Source organism: Choloepus didactylus, chromosome 4, assembly GCF_015220235.1.
Source record: "Choloepus didactylus isolate mChoDid1 chromosome 4, mChoDid1.pri, whole genome shotgun sequence".
NCBI classification, from domain to species: domain Eukaryota; kingdom Metazoa; phylum Chordata; class Mammalia; order Pilosa; family Megalonychidae; genus Choloepus; species Choloepus didactylus.
In genome coordinates, this window is record NC_051310.1 from 110788111 (window position 1) to 110813705 (window position 25595).

The window sequence follows — 25595 nt, forward strand, 5'->3', positions numbered from 1 at the left end:
TTGCACCTCGTGTATAATTCGCACGTCGATACAAGCACTTTTTACCTACAGGTTCTGGCTTTTGTTTGACAGAAAGAAACCTGTAGTCCGGGGAGAAAGAAAAAAGGGAGACGGAGGCGTAGTCGGATTCGGCTCTTCCACCTGCTTTTACACGTATGGCCTTCCGACTCCCTGTTTCCAATCTTTTCCATCATTGCCTCTGCTTCCCTCTGCGCTATCCTGAGTACTGGGATACCTTACACTTAAGGAAATCATCTTGCCAAAGTCGATCCATTTCAGGTCCAAAACATAACAGGACCTGAGTGTTTCGAAAAACATAAGGTGTACTATAATAGGAACTTTCAACGAGACTTACTCCGTAAGCTGCCTCTGAATCTTAAAGCCCACTACTTATAATACTTATATTGAGCATCTACCATGTGCAAGGGGCTTCACCAATGTCATCTCATTGTAATATTCCTGAGAGCCCTGCGGATATTACTGTCACCATTTTACAGGACACGCCAAGAGGTAAAGCAACTTGGGCTCTTTACTAAGATCATGGAGCGAAGCGGCTGAAGGAGGGCCTGCTAAGACCTTTAGAGGCACGCATCCGGAAAAGATCGGGACCTCGTCCCTAGGTACCCTAATTAGTAAAATAGGCAAAAATAAGTCCAACAAAGCTCAGATTTCCCATAATGACTTTGTCAATGCGTTATCGCGTTCATTCCAAAAGAAAAATGCTTTGCTGGTGCCTGAGCACGCACTTGGTCCTCCTCGCGGGCTCTGTAGCCGCTTGAACTCGTCAGCGGCCACGCGGCTCCCAAGCTCAGTGCTCGGCGCGGTCCGTGCAGGAGGTCGGACGCGGAGTCCGGGAGCGGCTCTAAGACAGGGCGGATATACTCCCGGCGGGCGGGCGCTCAGGGCTGCTGAGCAGCGTTCCATCAGAGACCCATTTCTAGTATTTTCGGTGAAGGAGAAATGATCCTTTCCAGGTAACAACCGAGAATTAGGGGTCTACGGGACCTCTCCATGCACGGGGTTGCGCCTTCTCCAAGGCTTTCCAAAGCACTGGATTAGAGGGCAATCTTTGGTGATTGGTCTTGCCTCCTTCTCCCAGAGAGGCCTGTTTCTTAGGAGGCCACTTGAGCAATTGGGTGTGTGGTTTTAAATGTCTCCTTCTGGGGTGCCAAATAAGGAAATGGCCCGTATTCGACCGGCTCTGTCTCCTTCGGACAGGGACAACTCATGAGAGCAAGAATGTTATTAGCCTGTGCGTGTGTGGAGGGGAAAGGGAAGGGAGTGTTAGGAAATGGAATAGCAGAGTGAGGGACCTGGTCAAGATCATTATCAGCAGAGGAAGGGCTGTTCAGAATGTTCTTAAAGAAACAGCTGCTTCTCCTTGGCATTACCATTGTCTCGGAGCAGAAATTAACAAAGAAACAGGCAATTCCCAGTCCTGGAGAATTCATAGACCTGGCTGACTTTCTGATTCTGCAAAAACTTGCTGAGAGAACTTGGGCAAGTCCCTTTGCCCCTTTGGGCACATATAATCAATGAGTTTGTTGGCACTGCAGGATGTCTTTCCAAGCCAATGTTCAAGGATTCTTATTGTTTTCTGGAAGTTCAAGAGTCCAGGTCTTAAAAAGCACTTTTTCCCCCTTCTTTGCCGGACCCTCGGAGAAGCAGACCACAGACTGGGCCCATTTGGGAACTCTTTTAAAGTATTCCTGTCTTGGGTCTCAGGGCTGGGAAATGAACCCAGAGTTGTAATCTTAGCAAACACCAATATATTATTATAATAGCACTTACATGCCAGGAGCTTTTCTAACTACTCTATATTACATATTTATATTAACTCATTTCAAGCACAAAGCAATCTTTTAAAGTAAATATGGTTATTTCCCTCATGTTATAGATGAGGAAGGAGAGGCAAGGAGAGATTCAATCACCTGCCCAATGTCACAGCAGAGCAGGGATTGAGATCCAGGAAATCTTGCTATATAGTTTGTTCTCTTAACCAAACACTCTGCAGTGTCTGGGGGTGCAGAGGGGGAGGATAAACCTACTTAGAATTGATGGAACACCCATGCGGTCCAGTTCTGCTTTCGTGGGTATTCTGAATTCAAAGGCAGGAATCACATATTTACAAAGGATCTGGGCTATACTTTAAAGCAGGGTAGCTGGGAATAGGTGGACCCCTATGCGCAGCGTGACCTTGTAAAGTGTGAGGGAGTGAGAGAGCGCCCTCTTTGGGATGCAGTTGAAACAAGAAGAAAGTTTTCCTGTTTCTAGCTGACCTCTGATCTGCCACCTGTCACCCCAAATTAATCCTATTGGTGAAGGATCTTCTGAGCAGTAAGCATGTGCTTATTTAGCCTTATGCAAATGAGCTTAGTTGCTTCTCATTAGCTGTTCTCCAAAACCATCTAGGGATCCCTTCCCTCAGACATGTCCAGCACCCAAATAAACAACATTGGAACCCATTCACTCAGACGTTTGTTGAGTGCCTGTGATGCCCTTGACCCTGTGTGGGAGGTAAAAGGGAAGAGCAAATTGCAGCCTTACTTACAGTCCTATGGGAAACACACCCACACAATCAAGGATAACATAGGGTGATGAGCACTCAGTTAGTCTCATGAACCCAGAGCCATGAGAATGCAGAAGGAGAAGAAGCTTATCTCTGTCCAGCAGTCTAAAGGGGCTTCTAGGCATCTTTTGCTTACAGGTTACCCCCATTTGCACAGGAAATGGAGGCAAGCAGTGACTTTCTGGTTTCTCCCAGGGGAGAAAAACAAAAAAAGCAACCTAATTTTGTCTCCAGCAGCAACTCCACCTTCTTTCGGTTTCTCACCCCTATTTTGCTGGGACAGGTGGGGCTAGTCACCAATGCCTCTGGCTGTAAGGAGCCCGGAGTTACTCTGCTGATAAAGCAGTCCGATGTCAAAGAGGTGTATATAACTGTTTCCTTACCCTCCGGACCTCGGACTTGGCTCTGGAACAGGGCCGGACCTCCTGTCGGTTCCGCCGGGGATTAGGAGCACCCAACAGAACACCTCAAGGAACTTTCTGTGCCCCTCTGCTCTTACCACTTCCCTAAGCTCCAGTTTTTTCTCCTGGAGAGCAAAGGCGTCCGAGTCTGGGACTTTCAGAGGTTGGCTGCAATGTCTAAAAACCGGCGCGAGGTGGCGACGTTGTGGTGAGAAATAAACTTTTTAAAAACACTGGGTTTTTTTCCAAAGCATATTTTCCCTATTAATGTTTCATTTAACTTAATTAGAATCTGGTAAACTAATTAAAATAGCTACGAGCCCGGCAATCAGCAATAATTCGTATAATTATTGATAATTACATCCATACCAATCGTTTGATTATTAACATTTAGGGGGAACAAACCACTTCTGAAAGGACGTGGAGCACAGGAGATTTTTGCGACTAGGTTTTCTGGGTTGGATCCGCCCACCCAGCCCACTGTCTGCAGAGATCCCGGCCCAGATGAGCGCCCCTCCCGGCGCGCCCAGACTGCCTACGGCGCTTTTCTCCACTTTGGGGAATTTGCAAAGGGTAGAAACAAACATTTGCTAGGCTTCCCTGTAAGAGTCGGAGCCAAGGAACTTCCCGTCTGGGTGGTAACTGTTATTCCCTTTTTACAGAGAAAGAAAGTGCTGCGCCCCAAAGTGGGATTATCCCGTAGGGAAAAGGTGCGTGTCATTTCCAACACCCATGCTACCTGGCCTCATCCCGGCTTCGCCTACGCCTGGAGCGTCCTGGGAACGCAGACACTTCCTCTCTGGACCTTAATCTCCCGGTTGGGTACAGTGGGGAGTTGGTCTGGTAGGTCCCACTCGAGTGAAATGTTCCCGCTCCCTGGAGGGGCCCCGCGTCCCGAGACGACTCCATCTCTGGCTCCACGCTTCACAGCTTGCATAGCGTTCTCACTGCCATTATCTCCCTTCTCGTTCTCTGTGGGTCTAGTCCTCGGAATATCCCGAGACTTGAGGGCTCGGAGCCCCAACGCAGGGGTGCGGGTACTGGCTTCCTACCTTCATTTTGCGCCGTCGGGCTCCACCCGCAGGCGCGCCCTGCTCGCCGGCTCCGCACCGGGTCCTCCAGACAACTTTCCACGAAACCGCCTTGCCGGGAGCCGGTAGGCTAGCTGCGCAGAACCCGCCGCCCGCCGCCACGGTCTCCGCCGGGTGGCGCCCCGCTGCTGCCCCAATGATCGGCAGTGCCATTTGCGGGGTGTCCGGAAGACCTGGCCGTCGGAGCGCTGGTCCCTGCCGTGGAAACCCCAACCCAGAGCCCTTCCACGCGTCTCCCGGGTCTAGAGACCGGAATATCATTTTACAGAGGCGGAAACGGAGGCCCAGAAAGGTTAAAGGCAGCTACACAGCACTCCCACTAGTCAGCCTAGGAAGTGAAATTGGAAGCCAGGGCTGAATAAATCCCCATACAGTGCGCTTCCCCACTGCACCCACACCTTCCTCCCCCAAAAAGTGCTTAGCAGTTCCTTTATCTGTGGTCCAACCAGCACGTTCGCTATGGAAACTGAGGTCCAAGAGGGAATGACGCCAAGGGGAGACCTCTCCACTTGCCGCTCCCGCGCCCACTCTCTGGCCCTCACCTGGCTCCGCGTGGCTGCCCGAGCACCCACCTTAGGCGAGTCTCGTCTTCCTCCCCAGGCTACAATGATGAAACATTAAAAACCGCCAGGGCTCGCGCTCTTCGGACTGCAGCCGGGCTGGCGGGAGGGCATCTGCGCATGAGAGCCCTCCTCGCCTTCCCCTACCTGGACTGCAAGGCCGCGGCCCATCCTGCGAGCTTCACCCCCGCCCCGCCCTGGCGCTCCACTGTCCGTGGGGCGGTGCCAGCGCCTCCCGGAGATGAATTCTGGGTTGAACCCGGCGATTTAGTCACGGCACCATGGAAACTCTCAGGAAACAGCACACCGTCTCTGAGCGCCCGGGGGGTGAGTTCCCTGGTGGGCAGGCGTGGAATTGGGCACGAATAAACTTCGGTCTAGGAAAGAGCTAGAGGAAGAAGCTTAGGATCGTGGCTCCCTTTTCCCCACGGGGGTCCAAGGAAGTGTCCTTAGACTGAAGGCGGAGAAGAGGTGGCAGGTGGGGCATACTGGATGTGTCTGCAGGGGTTGTTGGAAAGGTCAGGGCTTTCGCTGCTGCCCACCAGAGAGGACGCGAGTATCCCTGGAAGAGGAGCGAGCGGGGCCTGGGGTTGGAGTTGAAGGTGAGAACCCCGTCGGGATTCCTGGTCTGCTCCCGGATTCTCACTCTCTGGGCCTGAAAGATTGAGCGCCATTTCCAGCCGCGGCCCAAGTCTCACCCAGGGTGCTGAGAACCCGCGTTGCGGTCCTTGAGCCCACCTGTTGCTCAGCCCTCAATCCTCCCGCCCACCCCCCCACCCCCACTCCCGCCACGCACACTTCCGCCCCAGCAGTCCCAGGAAGTGACAGCTTTTTTATTATTATTAAAAACAAAAGTCACGGATACAGGATGGTCTCCCCAAACAGGCTCAAGGTGGTCGCCATCTCTGTAGTCGGTTGTCGCCCTTTTAAAGTGCTGTTACATAAAGAAGTTACAACAAAAAACAAAGAAAACCCCAAAGAGGAATGCAAAACGAGGCTGGAAGTCCAGGAGGGTAAGCAAAATAACTTAGAGCTTAAATAAATTAAAATTGAACCCAGTACTGAACCAAGAAACTCACAATACATTTATATCCATTGCACATAGCCACTTTGTCATTAAGAACAAGTTTCAGAAGTGGACGCGACGGGTAGCGCGGCGAGGCCGGCGCCAGCGAAGTTGCTACATTGTATTCACAATCTCGGGTCAGAAACTGTACAGCTGGGGGGGGAGAGGCTACCTCTTGGCTTTCCTCCCCACTTGGGTCCAGTTAACCCCTTGAGGTCTGATGCCCTGGAGTTCGACCGTGTGGCAAAGCGGTATTTACACTTGGAAACCGAGCCGGGGTCCTGGGGTGGAGCACCCAGGAGGTGGTGGTGGGGGCGGGCATGGCCAGGGCGCCCGGAAGAGGGCGGGCGGCCGGGCGGGAGGCCGTATTTACATCGGTCCAGTCAGAATGGCTTGTTCCTCGCTCTGGGCCGCCGGGGCCACGGGTATTTACAAGACCGGAGCAGCATGGCTTGAGGGCGCGTGGGCGCGGCCGGGCCGGCCCTAGGGCAAGAGCGGGGGCTTGAAGGAGCAGTTGCCGGTGCAGTGGCGGGGCGTCAGCATCTTGCAGGAGAAGTGGTGCAGGGCGTCATGGGCTTCTGGGGAGACAGCCGCGCCAGCCACGTTGGGCGCCTCGCGGCTCTCGCCCGCACTGTCCAACTCTTTCCCCCACCCCACACCGCTTGCCCCAGCCTAGCCCACCCCCTTCGGGATCAGGGGTTGGTTCTCAACCGAGTGGATTAGAAGAAAGTAGGAGGGCAGGAAGAGATTCTGATTCGCCCCTTGTTCGGAACCACTGCTCTTGTTCAATAAACCCATTTTACAGAAGAGGAAACTGAGGCACAGTGAAAGGGATTGATGTACCCAAGACCAGAACTGGGACTAGAAGGCAGATTTCCCGATGCCCAGGGGCTCTTTTTCCCTATCCCACCGTTCTATAATCCTTACCCCATTAGAAGCAATTCCCACTTCCCTCCTCTCGGCTTCTGATCCATGTAGACCTTGGGCTTCCCCCCTCACTAGCCCGGCTACTCATTCACAGGCGTAGCCAGCACCTAACACCCCTCTTATCTTTGTTCCGGGTCTCCGCACCTTTTAATTTCTGCTGGATGGCATAGCGTGCCTTCCGCTCCTGATCCAGTTCGTTACACAGGGTATCTGGAAGACATGGGGAGGGGTGGGTGAGGAAACGCAGGCCGCCCTCCGGCCGGGGTCACAGCCCAGGACTCATCTTCCCCGATGGGCGCAACTGGCAGGCAGAGACAACTCCCGGGGGATGGGAGGGGGGACGCCGACGCTCCAAACTGCAGCCTGGCAGAGGGAGGAAATGGCCTGGGATGGTGCTTAAAGGCAGACAGATCTAACCAAAATTAAAGCAAACTTAGGCATTACTTCCCAGGTAATTTTACGCCTCGATTTTTAATTTAGAAACCATGGAAATTGCCGCGATAAGAAGTTCAATCACTCCATGTAATGATGCCTGCAAGCCGTTTGCTGGGCTCGCTTGCCATTCTGAGGCTAATCAGAGTATACAAAGGATATTAAATAAAAAAAATAATTGTTAAATTACCTTCAATTTAAATCCAAATGACTGAACCAACATTGCGACTCCTGCCAAACGAGAGGCAGTTACCGCCCGTGCATGCGCTCACCTGAAGTCGCGTCTTACCTCTGACAATTTGCAGCTGTTGCACCATTTCTTCTCGATAAGCCAATTCCCTCTTCATTTGATCCTGAAAATTATCTGTGCAAATTGATTAAGTGCGAGCTGTTACGCACAGCCCCCTCCCCCGGCCCCACTTCCCCACTCTCCTTCCCCCACCCCAACCCACCCCACCCTGCGGTCTTTGGCCTCGCTGGAAACCCGGGAAAAGAAGAGTACGGTTGCCATGGCTGTGGCAGCTGCCTGCCCTGGGGTCCCCTGGCAGGTCCGGGGAACCGGGAGCAAGGCTTCCGTGGTGAGGTGGGATGTGGCAGGGCAGGGATACCTTTAAGACTCTGAAATTCCCGCTCCAACTTCTTGCGGAGCTCCATTTGCTCCAGGAGCAGTTTTTGCAATTCGTCTGCGAAGGGCGAAAGTGGGAGGTGAGGGAGGGGCGAGCATCTGGAGGTGCTCAGCCCCGTTTGGGCAGATAGCTCCTAGAGGGGGAGGGTTGGGGAGGATAGCGCCTGCCGATGATAAACCCGGGCCCTCAGCACTCTGGCTTTCCTGCTTGCATCCAAAGGATTCAGAGAGGAAGCAGGGCTGGGGTGGGGGTGGGGGGTGCCGATTGCCCAGGGAGAATCAAATTCAGGATCACAGAGCATGCATTGGACATCTAGGCCCTGGCTCCAGGCACCCATTCTTTCCCCAGCATGCGGTCTACTTTACTTTGTTCCTAACTCCCAAATCTTAAAGGGTGGCCTAAGGAGGACTCCATTTCTCCATTCAAACCACAGACCTAATCCCTCCTTTCAAAAACACAAAGCAGGGAGTCCCCAGTGTCTTGTGAGAATCTGATCAAAGCCTTGGACCCCTCCTCAGGAAAATGCACATACAACAGCTTGCCTACAATCTCAAGAGGTCCCTGCACCCCCAAATTCATGCTAAGAACCCCTGTATAAAGCACCAGTGTCGTTGAAGTTAATAGCATATCCTGTCAAATCTGCAACTGGGGAAAGTGGACGACCACCAATGCCCCTTTCCCTCCCCCCACCAATTCCCAAGCCCATCCTTGTGCTGGGGTGGGGGAAGCAGCTGGTTGTAAAAGACCTAGTTAGTGCCCTCAGAAACCAGTTCTTGAGGTGGGAGAGGCAACTGCCCTGACGATGGAGTCATTGGTAACTGGTTCTTCCCCATGGGAAGGCTCCTCTAAGAAAACCTCTCCTAGCAGGCACCAGGAAAATACAAGAGTGGGAGATGGAGGGCAAAGTGGGGTGACAAGCTCCCTTCTTCTGTGTCTCAAGCCACACTTTCCTCTTTCAGAGTGAGCAGAAACCTTGGAATGCCATTCTACAAAAAAAGCCTCCATCCTCCCCCCATTTAGGGCCTGGGGGTTAGTGATGGTGGGACTATGATGCACTAATTCCAGAAAAAATTAACCTCTCACACATTCCTTAAATAAATGCCTCCCGGCAATTTTGCTGTTCAGAAGAAGTTGAGGTTTCCAGTGAGTTTGGGAGACCCAGACCCAGATTGTCCTGTCTGGTTGTTCACCAGTACCAAATCACTGCTCATTTTTCTTTCTTATTGGGCTACCCAGATGGAAGGGAGCCCTTGGAGAACTCAAACTTCCAATAAACCTCTGGGGGGTTGGTTCACCTCAAGCCAAGATGTGTCCAGGGGATTGTATCTCTTCCACTCAATGAAAGTCAACTCCCCTAAGAGTGTCGTCTTTCCCACACTCACCCCCTAGAAGGAATAACACCACTTCCACAGCAGGTGTTATTCCTTACACTAGCACAGTGTAAGCCCCATTTCACCGATGCAGCCTCACCTCTGGCCAGGTTCTCGATATCCTTCTCCACTAGCTGAGTTCCTGTGACATCCAGGGTGAGCCCCTCTTCACCTGAGATATAGAGGCTAGTAAGAGGGTTCCCCTCCTGGGGGAGGGCTTGGGAAGAGAGGAGTGAGCTTCCCTGGAATTGTACCAAGCCAGAGACCCACTCCAGACTCTCTGCCTTTAGAGAAGACAGTTACAGGCATCTAGTACTATCCATCTTCCAAGTCATCATTTTGGGGGTGTAGGAGAGTGACCTTTCACCTCATGTTGTGAGCTCAGGGAAGATGGACTCTGGGCCACTTTAGGGCAGGAAGTGTCCTTTGATCTGTTTTATGTGGGTGAGAGTGTCCTTTATTTCCTTTTCATACCCCCCTCCCACTACCTGGAAAAATCCCCAAACCCACCAAGGAGGTGGAACCTCAGGAAACCTGTCTGCATCTCGCCCGCGTTAGTTAAATATTTATCTGCCCACCGTGGAAGGCGACAAGCAGCCGCTTACGCTTGATTGAGGAAGTCTTCCTCACAAGCCAGCGAGAACCTGGGCGTCCCAGGCGCCAGCTCCCGATGGAGGCCGGAGCGAGGGGTCCCGGGTCTCACCTCGGTCTGTATTTGCGGGACTTGGCTGGGAGATGCTCCTTTGGTCTGGAAAGGATTTCCTCGTCTCGAAATCGTCGGCGGTTGAGTGATTGTCTTCCTTATCTTGCTCTTAAAGGCAATAAACCGAGTTTCAAGGAGAGGCAAAGAAACCATGACCTCGATATGGCCAGAGCTGCTGCGGTCCGGGTGCCCAAGCCCTAATCAAAAATGTAGAGGCCGCAGCGGATCCCCTGCTGCGAGCCGGGACGTGCATCTTCCGCCCCCCCATTCGCCCCCCTCCCCGAATCTGCTTCTCTCTGGGCTCGGCGCCCCCGCCCCCAGCCCCTAGGAAAAGAGCAAGACAAGAAGCTGAGCCCACCAGAGACAAGCGACCTACATCGCGCGCAGATACTAGGGCACCGCAAGCGCGCGTAGTCGCCAGGTTTGCCTGCGCGGCTCCCGCCGAGAACGCGGCCCAGGCGGCGACCTGCAGGACGCTGGGGTTGGGGTGGGGAGAAGGTAGAACATCCTCCCGGGCTAGGTTGCCTAGTCTGTCTGGATTTGCAAGACCCTCAGCTTCTCTTCTGTAGGCTGCCGGGTACCGCGCGCTCCTACGGGGTTCCCCCGGCGTTTGGCCGCAGCCACCCTGGCGCTTCTGGTGGCCCCAGCAGAGTGAGAGGGCCCTTCGCCCCGACTCGACCTGGTCCCGGGGAACCCAAGGCCAAAATCACTCGCTGAAGAAATGAGAGAACTTGAAGGGATGCCAGATGTGATTTTTAAAAGACTTCAACCCAGTGTATGACCGTGTGTGTGTCTGCGTCTAGGTGCAGTGAAGAGGACTTTTTTGTTTTTTTAAGTAACTAAACGATGGAAGTTGTTGGGAGTTTTCGCTTAGCTTCCTTTTTCTTTTATTTTTCTTTCCCCCTTCCTCTTTTCTTTCGCTTTCTCTGCGTCTGTCTTTCTTCCTTCGACTTCCCTCGCAGGCCTTCCCTGTCCCCACCCTCTGCCTGACGTTCCCTTAACACACCGGCCGGCGGCCTCGGCGGGGGGAGGGGGAGGCGTTACCATGGGCCTCGGGGGCGCAGAGGTAGGAGGCCGCGGGCACCAGCGCCGCCGCCGCCGCGCTCTTCACGTGCTCTTCCCGCTCGGGCGCGTACACCTGCGGCGGCCGAAAAATGACAGGCGGTTAGGGAGGCACTTGGCGGCTGCCCGCTCCGCGTCCGAAAGGGAGCACCGAGGGGGAGGGCAGAGTTTGGCGCGCCCGGGGGACCGCACGCCCGGGGCGGCCGTGACGCACGCGGCGCTACCTTGCGCCCTTAGGAGTCGGCGTCCGGGTTGTGGATTCAGGGTAATTATTAGGCTCGCGAGAAAATTACCCGAAACACAAAGCGGCTCCCAAGCCAAGAGCCTTTCAAAGCCGCCCCCACCCTCTGCGCCCGCCTCCTTTCGGGCATTTTCCCCTCCCTCCGGTGCCTGCGCCTCGTCCCGGCATAAATGACGCCTTTCGCGTTCGGCTAATGATTAGTTTTAATGGACCGAATGGAATTGTACAGGTGTGCATACCCACTTTAAAATAGCCAACGATTCCGGCCTAGCTGTACCCCCCACCCCCACTAAGTCGCGGCCCAGCGGACCCAAGACCCGGCTGCCGCCCCCACCACCGTGCCTGCTGCAGCCCTCCCGTCCCACACACGGTCTAGTCAGCTTCCCACCAGCGAACTTTGAGGTTCCCAAGGCAGAAGTCCGACGCAGACTTGGAGAACTGCAAGTTTGGGTTGGGGTAGGGGGAGATTCTGGGGACCCTGTACTGCAAGGGCCAGGCCCAAGTAGAGGCCTCCTCCTCCTCTCCTTACCCGGTCGTCTTCCCCGTCCCCCCGCCCCTCTCCTCTCCCCTTCCGGATCTGACCCCGCATCCCGGCGCGCGCTCCTGGCCCGGCCTCGCGAGGGTTTTTCTCTATCATCTCTTTTCTCTCTTCCTCCAGACCCTTTTTATTTAATTCTGTCTCTGGGTGTCTGGCGGTCTCTTCTTGTCTCCTCACTACCCGCCTTAATAAAAACACACCCCACACGTTCTTCATGCCGGCCCCTCAGATCTTCCGGAACCTGCAACTAGGGTGGCAGCGAGGCTAGCCCCACAGCGCGCCCGAGGCCGGGCCTGCCGGGAGCAGCGAGGCCTGTGTCGCGAACACCCGCGCAGAACAAAATTCCGGCTCCCCAACCGGCCGGTGCCTGCCGGGCGGCTGTGGAGAGGGGAAGCAGGGAGGTACCACCGGCGGGGCGGGCTGGGGACTCACCTTGGCCGGCGCTTGGCCCCCCAGAGGCCCACACGGCTCTCGCAGCTCATAGCCGCTGCTCGGCGGGCTTCTCTCAGGTCTTCGCACCACGTCGTCTGTCGCCGGGTCCCCGAAAGTGGATCGCCCAACGGGGGGTGGCCCGAGGCGGCGCCGAGCGCTGGGACTACAGCCGTCGGGAGAGTCTACGGGGCCGTCGACGCCGGAGGAGGTGGCGGACGCGGGCCCTGCGGGCGGGTCGCTATCCGTGCCTCCTCCTGCACTAGGCGCGCCGGGCTCAACCTCGTCCTGAGGGCCCTCGTCGTCGGGGAAGCGGTTGGATTCCACGTCCACCTCGGGCTCATCTGCCGTGTCCACATCAGGCGAGGCGGAGTGGTAACTGGAGCTGCCCTCGCTAAGAAAGTCTGGACTCACGTAGCCGCCACCTGCCCCAGTGCCGGGTCCAGGACCTCGGGCTGGCCCCGCACCGTAGGCGTCGCGGGCGCTGCCGTAGAGCTTTGCGATGCTCTCGGAGTCCTTAACCACCGGCCGGAAGGCCGACACGTAGGAGCCTTTGCGCGCGGGTGGCGGCGGCGGCGGAGGGGGCGGTAGTGGGACCAGTGGCGGCGGGAGTCCTTCGTCGGTGCCATCCTCGTCCAGCTGTCCGCGGGACAGAGCGCTTGGACAGCGCTCCTCCGCGCCCAGGCCTCCCTCCTTGGCCGGATCAACACCGTCCAGGGACTCCAGACCGCCGCCGCCCGCCGCTGCCGCAGCCGCGGCTGCAGCCGCTGCTACTGCGGCCGCCACAGCCTTGGCCTGACTCTGTGCAGCTGGGTAGGGCGGCACCGGGAGGCTTCCTGCTGCCGGCCAGAACATGGGGAACGTCGGGTACACAGTGGCGGCGGCGGCCGCGGCGGCCACGGCCGCGGCGTCCTTGGCTGCACCGGAGGGCTGGTGTCCCCAGAACATAGCGCCGCCGCCCGGGCCCGCCCCGGCCCCTGGGGGCAAGTGCCCTGCTCCCGGGCCGCTCGTGCCCCCGCCAGTGCCGGCGCCCCCGCCATTCCCAGTGCCCGGGACGCCCTTAGGCTCGCCGGTGCCCAGCACTGGGTCGTCCTTCTTGGGGCAGAGCCCGAAGGCCGTGGGGAAGCCGTAGGGATGCGGGAAAAGCGGTGGGGGCAGCTTCTGCAGGAGGCCAAAGCCCTTGCTGGGAACGGGGATCACCGGGTAGCTGCGTACGCCCGCGCCGCCGCCAGGCCCTCCAGGTCCCGCAGAGCCGCCGGCTCCCGCCGCCAGGCTAAGGCCACGCTGTGGGTGTGGAGGAGGCGGCCCCGGAGGCCCGGCAGCCTCATCTTCTCCACAGCGCAGGCTCTTGTGGGGCGGTGGGCCTGGGGCCATCTCCGCACCACACCCGGGGCCGCCGGAGCCAACGCCTCCAGCACCACCCTTCCCCTGCCCACCCGACCCGCCATTAGCACCGCCGCCGCCGCTTCCCTGCAGCGAGAAAGTCCGCTTGCGCGTGCCGCCATTGAACATGGCCTTGACGTCCTCCCATGCGTGGCTCAGCTCGTCCGTGGCCGACTTGTCACTGAGTTTGAGGTGACGGCGCCAGGAGTTGAAATTGGCGGCGTCGGGCTGCGTGTACTTGGCGTCGGGTGTGCGGTGCGAGTGAAAGATGAACTTGTTTGGCGAGAAGTACATGCTGCAGTAGCCGCACTTGATGCACTTGGCACGCGAGCTGTTGTAACGCGCAGGGATGAAACTGCCACGCGAGCCCCAAGCGCACTCGTGCACCACATCGAAGGCGAAGTTCTCCGGCAGCTTGGGTGGCTTGTGCTCTCCCAGGAACGACTTGCACAGCCGCTCGGCCTCGCGCTTCGTGATCATGCCGCAGCGGCGCGATGAGATCGGCATCGCCCCGGCCCGACGCAGAATCTCCAGCTGCACCGGCGTGCACTGCACGCACGTGATGCCCAGGGCCACACGGCGATTGTGGATCTCATTGTAGCTGTAGTTCTTGAGGAGTGTGTTGGAGATCTGCGCCAGACACAGACGTTCCTGGCCGTCTATGACCAGTGACACGATAGGCACACCGTACAGCGACGTCTCGCCCACCTGGTTGGGTTTGAGAGCGCTGGAGCCGGAGTAAGGCTGCAGCTCCTGCTTGGAGTTGGGCGAGGAGCTGCCCTCGCGCCCCGGCCCCAGCTGAGTGGTGAGAGCCTCCATGCCGCCGCTCCTGCAAAACAGAGAGAGCAGAGAAAAGATGAGCCATTTTCAGCGCGACCGCGGCTGCCGCTCGGGCCCGCCCAGTAGGGCGCGCGGAGTCGGGCGCCCGGGGAAACTTGGCAGTTGGGAGTCCAAGCTCATTCGCCCTCCTGGACGGGTGCCTTTTGTTATTCAGACACGTGCTGGCGCCCGAACAAAAGCCCCCGGGGTTTGAGGGAAGAGAGAGGTAATGGAGACTCCAGGAAAGCCCGGGCTGTTAGGAACCCAATCTCATATTCGGATTGGGGAGGCAATGGGTCTCAGAGACCAAGAGTGACTTGCCCAAGGCCACACAGCAAAGCCATTGCCGAATCCAGGCTTCCCGGCGCCCAGATCCATGCGCCTTCCGCCGCCTCGCAGCCCGCACAGCGGCCGGGGTCCTGAAGCCCGGACTCCGGGGACCCGCCGCCCCTCTGCTTAGTCGCGCATGCACGCGGGCGGGCGGGGGCAGCACGAGGAGGGGTTGAGAGGCAGGGGCGGAGCGGTCACTACCCATCTTTACACAGCGTGTGGGGGAGGGGATCGGAGGCGTGGGGGCGGGAAGGCGACTGCTGTTCGCGGTGCTGAACCCTATCCTCTCCAAAGCACGCTGTGCGCGCCCCAGCCTCCGAGCGGTCCCCACCGCAATCAGGTCGTTGCCCAGCCGGATCCCGGGGACAACGTCTTCGGTATCCACAAGCCCGAGCTTCTCCTCCCACGCCCGGCGTCCCGCGTTCGTTGAGCAGAAAGATTTCGGCTGGAAATATAAACCATTTTCTTTCCAGTCATCAGTGAGACCAGGGTCACGCAGTTCCTATCCACACTTCCTACATTTTCAGATGTGTTCCACACCGTCGGGCCAGCGCCTGGGACAGAGAGGTTCTCAAGGAAGTTTCTTGGGGGCCGCTTCTCCTTCGTTTCCATTCGCCAGTTCCTGAGTTTTCCTTCTCTTCCTCCTCAGATATGTCTTCCCGGGCAGGCCAAGCACAGACTCCTGGGGCCCTGGGCTTCCTCTTTTGGGGACTTTTCCTCTCTGAGGTATCCTCTGTGTCTCGCTGCACCGGCTCACATGGGCTGGGAGGAATCCTGGCCGGTCTCTGAAGCCACTTCAAGACTCCAAGCACAAAAGTTGCTGTCGGTACCCCGCTTTGCTCTCTGACCGAGTCTGGGGACCTCAGCAGCGGGGAACCGGTGGACAACTGCTTGGGGCCCTTCTAGGTCTCTAAGCCCAACCACGTGTCCTCAGACCCAGAAGGCTCCAACTTGGCCCAAGACTTCAGGCGCTCCTGGGGCCCAGGCAGCTCAACCCTGGGGTTCCCGACCCCTAAACTCTGCAAGAAAGGCAAATCCATTTTTAGGAGGCAGCTCCAGCCAGATAGGGGATCCGAATTCAAAAGCGTTTCACCGGGAGACTTCCGTCTGTCTTATTTCTCTCCCTCCCCACTCTATTTGTCTGGGTGCCCCTCATCTGTCGATCTTATCTGTCCCTGAGCTGTCTGTCTTGTCCAGCTCGGTGCTCTTTCTCCCATCTGTCCTCATACCTTCTTCAAATATCAAGCTATTTACCTGTTATCTGTTTCATCTTTATCTCCGCGGATCAAATTGAAACAAGTTGACCCCTCCCTTCGCGATGAAGTCCCTTGTAGCATTTTAGGAGTCCAAGAAACTGACCTAACTCCCCAGCTAAGAGGTCAACAAGAGAAGCCCCGTGCCCCCCTAGGGGGCCCTCAGGAGGGCTGGGGAGGTGGCTGGGGGCGCATGGCTCTGGGAAATGATTTCTCATTTTCCCCAAATCGGCGAATGTGCCCGGCCCGCATGCAGTGAAGAGAGATCCCCGAGCCTAGCGTGTCCTCCTCAAGCTGAAGGCCCCCGTCCACGCGGGGTTTTCCTGAGTGGGAGAGGTTCTCCGGGCTCCAGTGCCAGGAGAAGAGATAGAAACATAATTTCGGGGGCCAGAGCAGAAAGCCTGGGCAAGGGGCCGCACGCAGCGACTAGGAGCAGCCTCTGGGACAGGCTCGGGGAACCCTCACCGGCTTCCTGGTCTTGACGGGTGAGCTTGGGGAGGGCAATGAGGCGGAGGCGGCCAGTGGCGGTAGTGAGGCGGTGGACTCGTTAGGTACAATAATAAAACACCCACAAGAATCCAATTCGGAACTAAACGAAAAAAGCCAGTAGAAGCCGAGAGCAGGGCGGCGGGCAGCTGGACGCGGGTACTCACCTTGCGGCGGCGGCTGGAGCCGGGCGAGTGGAGGTGCGCGGCGGGTGGAGCAGCGGGAGGGAGTCCGGGATCCGCCGGGCTCTCCGGGTGACGGCGCGGCCCCTCCCCGCGCGCGCGCACAGCCGCGCTCCCGGGCTCCCCTCGCTCACACCCGCGGCCCCGCCAGCCCCTCCCGCGCCGCGTCGGCTATCAGCAGCCGCTGGGCGCCAGGGCCCAGGGCTCTGAGACGTGGGTCCTGCGCCGCTACCCCCCAGGCCCGGGACTGGCCCAGAGCCGGGATCGAAGCCTGGAGCGCATTGCGCGGTGGCGGGCACGGCGCGGTCAAAGCTCAAGTGGCAAGGCCGGAGCAGGGCGGGCGCGCCTGACAGCTGCGAGCCGGGGCGCCACACCCACCACTCGCGCAGTCACTTGCGCCCTACCAGGGTCTGCCCTTCCGCTGGCCACGCGCAGCGCCCGCTGCCTCCTGGCAGCCCCCAGGCCTGCGCGCCCCAGGTAAGCGGCCGCACACCTGCGTCCCGCGCCCTGCACCTGCGCCCGGCGCTCGCCTGAGGGTCCAGGAGGAGGGAAGGGCCCGGGGTCGCAAAGTTTGCCCTCAAGAACGAAGTGGGGAGGGCCCTGCGTTTCCCGCGGAGGGGGCAGAAACTTGCCGGGCCAGGGCCGGGTGATGGGGTCGAGGGGTGCGCAGAGGGTAGGGGCGCGGGGAGGGATACAGCACCTTCGGTCTGCAGGCGAGGGCCAGGCGGCGGAGCTAAGAGTGGCCCTGGGAAGCGGATCGTTTTACCAGCGGCCGGGGCAGGGACGGGGATGCAGGACACCGGGGATGGCAGCTGGGAAGCGGCAGTGTCGCCACCCCCACCGCTCCTGACCTGGGGAGGGGCTCCCGTCTGCCTCCTTCCCTAGGCAGCATACTCCGGAACTGAGCTTGCACGCGTCTCCAGTCCTGGACTCTCCCCCCATCACCGCCACCCAGGGCAGGAACCAAGTCATAGCTGGGGGAGACCAGAGGTCAATGTATATTTTCTCAATCCTGCTAATTCAGTTTCCCCTTGGCGGAGGTCCAGTCCCTTGACGCTGCAGACGCCCCTTGGCACCCTTTCCCCAAAGCTCCACTTTTCTCCACCCCTCTCCCACCCCACCCTCCACCGGATTCTGTCTTCACCATTCTCCCTTGCAACCCTTTGGGTTCCGAATTTCTCCCTCCCGTTCTCAATCTCGGTCTCTACTTTTTCATTTGAGTTACTAGTTGCAACCCTTCCCTCCTTGCCCGCACCCGGGGGCTCCCTTGGCCGCCGCTCCTCCCCCATCCCCCCTCCCCCCCCGTGGCATTAAGTGTCCTTAATGGACACGTTAATTAAACTGTAATTAATCATACTGTCCGGCACAAGTTTGAACAATTACCCTAATCAAACAGAAGTTAATAATGGCAGGGATGGCCTGGGGCACGGCGGGCCGCCGGGGCAGGGGGTTCAGAGGCTACGGCGGCTACCGGCGGCGGCAGCAGCGGCAAGCCCAGCCCGTCCTTGGAACCCCGAGCGGTGCCATAAATCTTCCGCGTCCAGCGGCGCCGGGTCGCCCTCGCCCCCGCGTCGCCCCCTCCCCCGCCCCCTCGTTTCCCTTTTTCTTGGGGGTTCCAGGCCCTCTCCCCTCCTGCATTTCGGCTCCTCTGGGGCTCATCTCTTCTGCGTCTCCCCTGCTCCTCCCCTTCTGCCTCTGTCCTTTCCCTTCTTCCCTAGTTCCCGGGATCCCGGGAAAGGTCCCTGGAGGGTCAAATCGATCTCTCAGGCTAGCCTTGGGAAAGAGGGGGCGGACAAGCCTGGCCTGGGGACTCGTTTGCCCTCTTTCCCCTCACCCAGGCTGACTTGTTTCCCAAGGCTCCGCAAACTACCCCCAGATTTGGAGACAATGTCTCCTTTGCGGGTCTCTTGCTCTCTCACTTCTCTCAGTTCCTTTTTCTCTCTCAGATCTTCCTGCCTTTCCTTTTTTGCCTCCCTGATGAGTCCTAGAGTCTGCTCAGCCCCTGTTTCTTTCTCTGCCTTTGACCTTTCCATTCGTGAGTTTTTCCCAGGCTCTGCCTCTGTCCTGTTTTAAATCTGCCTCTTTCTTTGCCCCCCAGCCTCTCTGGGTTCAACAGGAACCTATTTTCCTTCCGTCCCAGTCCGATAGCCTCCTCCAGTTCCCGCCAGCCCGTTCCTCCTTTCTCCGTCCAGCTCCCCCACCCCATAATTACAATCCCATTCTGTAATTATTATTCGCTTCCTAATGATTTTTTAAAGGGATCTCAGAATTCGGTGTGGTGATGACAACGATCTCGGAGCCAGGACGCCCCTGTGGTGAGGAGGTGGGGGTGGAAAGAGTATAGGCAGGGTCCCTTGGGCTTGGGCTGCCTGTCCTGCCTCTATTGAACTACTGGGGCCAACAACGCCTCCGGGGCTGGCCTCTAAGGCGTTCCCGGCAACCCGGTCGCGGGGCCTCGGGGGACGCTCAGACAAAGGGTCCCTGCCCGGGTTACCGCACCAGCAGGTGTGCAGGGTCGCCTCTGAGTCCTTGTTCAGCACCAAGAGGCGGACAGCTCCCCGCGCCCAGGCCCGAAGCCTGAAGACCCACCCAAATCTCTGTCCCGGGACTGAGCTGGAGAAAGATTGAAGGCTTGTGAAGAGCGACTGGGGAGGCGTCATCTCGCTCCAGGGGTGGTGGTTTCTGGGGAACAGGTCCTGGGATTTGGGGTGGGGCTCTGCTCGGGGCCAAAGTCACCGTGGACATTTTACAGATTGCAGAGCCGGTTCTCACAGCGGCCCCGGGAAAAGGTAGGGCTCATTAACCCCTATTTTACAACAGCAAACCGAGGGTTAGGCAGTAGCCTACCCACCAAGGTTCCCCAGTCAATAGAGGAGTGTGGGGAGCAACGCAGTTTAGGAGGAGCGTTCATTATTGCCCTCTCGACGCTCGGTGCAGAGGAAACTGAGGCCTAGCGAAGCCAGGTCACTTGCTCCAGGTTCAGACAGCCACTGAGTGGCAGAGCTGAGACTCGAACCCAGGCTCAGAGAGAGGAGGGTGGGGCCCCTCCTCTTCATTGGGGATTCTGGGTCCTGCGGACTTGTTCAGAGCCAGGGGAGCCCACAGGTGTCGGTGCCCTCGTCCTCCCTGACGCCCGTTAGCGCGATTCTCTCCCTCCCATTCTCTGCCCGGTGGCGGCAGGGATCTGAGGGCCGGGCTCCCGGTCTCTGGATCCCGGATACGCCTCGAGTGCTCCCGCCACCCCCGGCTGGGCCTGCGCTGCCTCTCGGTCCCCGGCGTCGCGTCTACGCTGCCGGCACCCTGCGCCCATTCCGGCTGCGGCTGGGGCTGGGGCTGGGGCTGGGCGGCCGCGCCTCCTCCGCCAGCACATATCTTTTACCAGTTGAATTAACGGCAGTTTTCGTCAGTTAATTAGGTTTAATTTACATAATTAGTACAGTATAAAGAGGATTGGGGATAATCATGGGGTACGTAGCGCTTACTGTGTAAACACGTATTCTGAATTAAAAATCAGATGTAATTAAGGCGCGCAGGCCCTGTTTAGGCAGGGTTTTAATTGTAATGAATTTCTAATTAACACTCAATGATTGCCAAATGCAAAGGGCTGTAAAATTTTCTTGTAGTTTTGCTAATTTATTGTTTACTTAATATCTAGATATTAATCCGACGGCCAGACCCGAGCGGGGAGCGGCGGCCGGGCTGGAGCCGGGAGGCGGCGGGGCGGGGCCGGCGGGGCGGAGGTGAGCGCGCGGGGGAGGCGGCGGTCACCGCGCCCGCGCCCAGGCTGCTCAGAGCTGCCCGCCCACCTCCCTCCGGGTGCAGCCGGGAAAACTGGGACCGGGGGAGGGCCGGGACTTGCTGGAGGCCGCACACATCAGACTCCCGCGGTCCAGACCAGGCTCTTTGGGATCAGAGGTGAGACCAGCAGGGGACGCCCTGCTACAGGAAAGCCATCAAAAGGAGGGAGAAAAGTCGCGGCTTTGCCCTGCCCAGGCCTGGCTCTGCTACTGACCCCTTGAGTGATGGCGTATTTGACTTGGCCTCAATTTCTTTATCTGTAGGATGGGCGCACTGTCGTGTACTGCGGGAGTGAAGGATTAGCCAGGAGGCCCAAAGAGCCCAGCGAGCCCAGACCAAGCCCATGAATATCTTTCTTCTGGAGCCCTGGAGTGGGGTGGGGAGGGGGGAGTCCTGCGTGGGTGCAGGTGGCTTAAGTTAGAGGTCACTGAAGGCCTTGGAAGTGAGGAGGGTCTGGCTATCCTGGGGCTGTCTGCACTTGGGATACAGGGTAGCCTGGGAGGGCTTGAGGAGAGAGCCCCCACAGACCTCTCCCCAGCCAGATATAGAGGCTCCCAAGTTCTGAGCAAAGACAACTCCTGCTGGCTGGAGAGACCCTGTCACATCCCAGCTGGCCCTGGGTGAAGGGCTCCCATTCCGCCAATCTCCACTTGGCTGCAAGCCTCTTTCCCGGGTCCCTTCAACACAGGGGAGACCCTGTGAGCACTTAGAAATTTCCTAGCAACACACCAAGAAAATTCAATTGCACCCAGAGTCTTCTGCCTCCCAGAACAGGCTGCCTGAACTTTTCCCCTCTCGGCTCCTGCCTTTCAGAAATCCCAGAGGCCTCTTCTTGATGCTACACTTGGCCTCCTCCAAGCCCTCCTTCCCTCATCCGTGTTTCATTGCTGCTGTATTTTCATCATTGGGTTGTTCACTGTTTAATATTTCCTGATGAGTTATTTGTTTGTGGGTGTTGTCTGTATCTCTTAGTAATGTTTTGTTCACTGTTGTATTCCCAGGGCCTAGAACAGGGCTTGGCACATAGTAGGTACTCAGCGTGTTTGCTGAATAGCATTTGAGTGTGAGGGCTGTGAGCCCCAGCTCAGGCCCAAACTTAACTGCTGGCCACGATGCCCAGTGTCCTTGGGGCCTAGCAGACAATCTGGTCCCTCAAAAGTAGAAGGGTTTCCGCTCCCCAGTGTTGTGTAGGAACTACTGGGATTCCCACCTTCCATACAGACTCAGGCAAGGCCACCTGGGCATTGTTTTCATTTCTTTAGAAGATATAGCTAGATGTGGGATTGCTGGGTAATATGGTATCTCTATGTTTAACCTTTTGAGGAATCGTCAGACTATTTTCCAAAGAAGCTGCACAATTTTACATTTTTACCAGCAGTGTACGAGGGTTCTAATTTCTCACATCCTTGCTAACATTTGTTAGTCTGTCATTTTTATTATAGCATCCTAGTGGGTGTAGTGGTATCTCATTGTGGTTTTGATTTGCATTTCCCTAATGATTAATGATATTGAGGGTCTTTTCATATTTTTATAGGCCATTTGTATGTCTTCTTTGGAGAAATGTCTATTCAGATAATTTGCCTAATTTTAAAATTAGGTTGTTTTTTTATTATTGAGTCGTAAGGGTTCTTTATATATTCTAGGTACAGGTTCCTGAAGAGATATATGATTTGCCAATATCTTCTCCCATTCTATGAGTTGTCTCTTCATTTTCTTGATGGTTCCTTTGAAGCCCAAAAGTTTTTAATTTTGATGAAGTCAGTTTATTTTATTTTTTGTCACTTGTGCTTTTGGTGTCATATCTAAAGATGCTTTACCTAGCCCCAGGTCATGAAGATTTACTCCTGCATATCCTTCTTAAGAATTTTATAGTATTAGCTCTTACATTTATGTCTATGATCCATTTTGAGTTAAATTTTGTGTATGCTGTGAGGTAGGGGTCCAGTTTCATCCTTTTGTATGTAGATATCCAGTTGTCCTAGCACCATTTGTTGAAAAGATTATTCTCACCCCATTAAAGTGTCCTGGCTCCCACTGGCTTTTTCTGCTCTGGAGAAATGACTCTCTCCCCTCCCCTAGAAGAGATTGGGCCTCCCCAAAAAGGGGCCCACCCAGCCTCTTCCCTCTGTAGACACAAATGACACCTCACTGTAACTGTTCAGGAACATTCTCCAGAAAATACTGTTGAGGCTTTCTCCCTTCCCTCATCCCCACCACCCCTGCCCATGGACAATTCACTTCTCCTTTCCCCCTTCTGCTCTACATGGCACATACCTGTTACTACATCAGCCTGGTATGGACTGACTCTAGGGTGTGCCTGTCTCCCCTACTTAAGTGTGAATCCTCGGAGAACACAATCTGTGTCTTACAGGGTGGCAGCTGTTGCTGAGGAAAGAGCACTCATTTCAGACTGGTCTGGATTTGAGTCTTGGGGCTATTACTTCCTGGCTGTGTGGCTTTAGGTAAGTCACTACCTCGCTGAACTTCAGCTTCCTCAACTGTGAAATGGGCATGTTGGCATCATAGGATTGTTGGGGGAATCGAATGAGACGAGAGATGCCAAGGGCCTAGCACAGAGCACCTGGTATAGAGTGGGGACCCAGTCAAAGTGAGTTCCCTCAGCTGGGGTCAATAGAAAGAGAAAAGCAGCCTCTCCCCACTATTCCCACTGCCACCCCCAAGCTTAACCCTGTCCCACTCTATCCCCTCACTCACCCTTTACTACCTGACATTGCAGTATTCATTTCTTGTCTGTCTGACCTCTAGAATGTGAGTTTCACAAGGGCAGGGACTGGCTTGCCTTGGTCCCTGCTGTGTTCCCCAGCTGTGGGCACATAGTAGGTGCTCAGTAAGTATTTGATGAGTAAGTGGTGACTGAAGCACCTGTTTTGGGCACTACAGAGGATCCAGAGAGGGCCTGGCAGGTCCCTCTGAAGGAGGCCACCCACTTACTCACTGAAAAACCTAGGAAGCCCAGGGTTGGTGAGGCCTGTGAGGTCCCAAAGTCCAGGACTCAAGGAGGCCAAGCTCTAAGGGAGAGGGTTGGGGAGGGGAGCTGGAGGCAGGAGGGCGTCTGACTCCTGGAGAATGGGAGGAAGTGGTGCCAGGGGCATGGCGCTAGGAGAGGGAGCGTGTGCCTGCTGGTCAGTGAGGATGGTCGCTGAGGATGGAGGCCTGTAACGTGGGCTTTGTAAACTGTAAAGGGAAATACACCTGGAAGGGTTTGTTTCCAAAGACTTTCTGGACAGCTTGGGCTAGGGAATGAGGGAGATGTTAGTTTCCTATTGTTGCTGTAGTAAATAAACACTAACTTAGTGGTTGAAAACAATGCAAATTCATTATCTTACAATTCTGGAGGTCAGAAGTTGGAAATGGGTCTCATTGGGCTAAAATAAAGGTGTCAGTAGGGCTGTGTTCCTTCTGGAGGATCTCAGGAGAATCTATTTTCTTGGGGTTTCCAGTTTCTAGAGGCTGCTCACATTCCCTGGCTTGTGGCCTCTTCATCCATCTTTAAAGTCAGCAGTGTAGGATCTTCAAATCTCTCTCTGACTCTGATCTCTTCTGCTTACCCCCTTCCATTTTTAAGGACCCTTGTGATTACATTGGACTCAGCCATGTAATCCAGGAGAATCTCATTTTAAGGTCAGTTGATTCGCAGCCTTAATTCCATCTGCAACCTTAATCCCCCCTTGCTATGTAACATAACATATTCATAGGGTGTGTGCACGCATAATGTAAACATCCTTTGGCGGGGAGTATTCTGCCCATCACATGTCTCTCAAAAAAGAGGCCTGGGAAGCTGGGGTGATGTGGGGGATGATGATTAGCAGTGTACAGGTGAGAGTGGGTGTGCACACCTGGGTGGTGGTGGGGGTGCTTCTGTCCCCACTCTCTGAGCCACTGCCTGGGATCCAGAGCTTGGCCCTGATTGGATGTAGCCCAGGTTGGGCCTGTAGCTGTTGTTCTGAGCTGCACAGGCTTGCAGGGGAAGCAGAGGCAGGCCTGGTTGTGGGGAGAGGTTCCATGCCAAGAGAGGGGGGACAGCGTGGCCACCCAGAGGCACTTTCATTAGACCACAGAATGCCCCTGCCAGGCCCTCATGCTAAATGTGGAGTGGCTCTTACCAGGGTGATGCAGCCTGTATCTTCATCCACAACTGGAGGGTGGGAGGCAGGTGAAAAAGTGGGGAGTCCCAGGGAATGAAGCATGGTGATATGTGGATATGTATGTGAGCAGAGGTGCCTGGCAGGAGGGAGGGGAGGAAACCAGCCCTTCAGAAGTGCTTTGTGCATGTTGCAGTCAGCGGTGGGGGTGATTAACAATATCCACAACAACCCAGGAGGCAGGCATTGCCATTACCCCATCTTACTAGAGGGGAAACTGAGGCCCAGGGAGGTTACACATCCTGTCCAGCATCACACAGAAAGTCAATGGAGGAGCTGGGACTCAAACCCAAGTCTGTGTGACTCCAAGCCCATGCCCTTCATCACTTCATTCCACCACCTGCCCCATAGGAGAGCAGATTGCCAAAAAGGGACCAACGAGGCTGTGGGGTGGAGGAGAAGGGTTCAGTTTGGGGGTCAGAAGACTCACCACTGAATCTGCCTCTCCAATGCCTTGCTGAGTGACTCTGACCAAAGGAGTTGAAAAAATTTTAAAACGGTTTTTATTACAAAAATAATAACGTGCTCATTTGAAAAATGCAGAGCAGCAGAGAAGTTGAAGAGCATTCGCAATGCCATTGCTCCACGTTTACGCATGCATTTTTAAGGATCTTGTTTCCAGATGGTGAGAGGTTTGGAGGGCAGGTCACTAACGTTTTCTGAAGCCCTGGCTGTGCCACCCCTTCCCTCCTTCTCTAATTGAACTGCTATTTCTTGCGCACCTCCTGAATTTTGGGTGCTGGCCCAGCTCCTGTCTTTCTGGGGCACTCACTAGAGTGAGACAGTGTAAGGAAAGAGACATAGACGATACAAAGTCAGGCAGGTACGGAGAGCCCAGGGAGCCCTTGGGTTGGCTCTGAAGCCCAAAGTTGGCCATACTGGGTATCAGAAAGGGCCTCGTCAGAGGAAATTGTATTTCAGCAGAGCCTCGAAGGATGAGTAGGAATTGGGCAGAAGACAAAGTGGTGGGGGGAACAGTGTTTCAGTCCAAGGGAACAGCTTGTGCAATGGCTTAGAGGTAGAGAGGGCTCCACACACTCAGGGAGCAGAGCATCACCCACTGTGATGGGGCATGGAGTGGGAGACAGAGGTCCCCCTAGCAGGGGGCACTGGGGGGATTGAATGAGGTGAGTGTGCCCAGGCCCAGCTCCTTCTGCAATACTGTT

General features: G+C 56.2%; 1 protein-coding gene across 1 annotated transcript; it reads right to left on the reverse strand.

Moving 5' to 3' along the window:
• Positions 1–5772: 5772 nt before the first annotated feature.
• Positions 5773–14561, reverse strand: SKOR1 (SKI family transcriptional corepressor 1). The gene is given in 9 exon segments (XM_037835383.1): positions 5773–6265; positions 6759–6824; positions 7336–7410; positions 7655–7729; positions 9143–9214; positions 9746–9853; positions 10790–10883; positions 12019–14227; positions 14455–14561. Coding segments are annotated over 9 exon segments (2901 nt in total). The 3' UTR covers positions 5773–6170.
• Positions 14562–25595: the final 11034 nt, after the last annotated feature.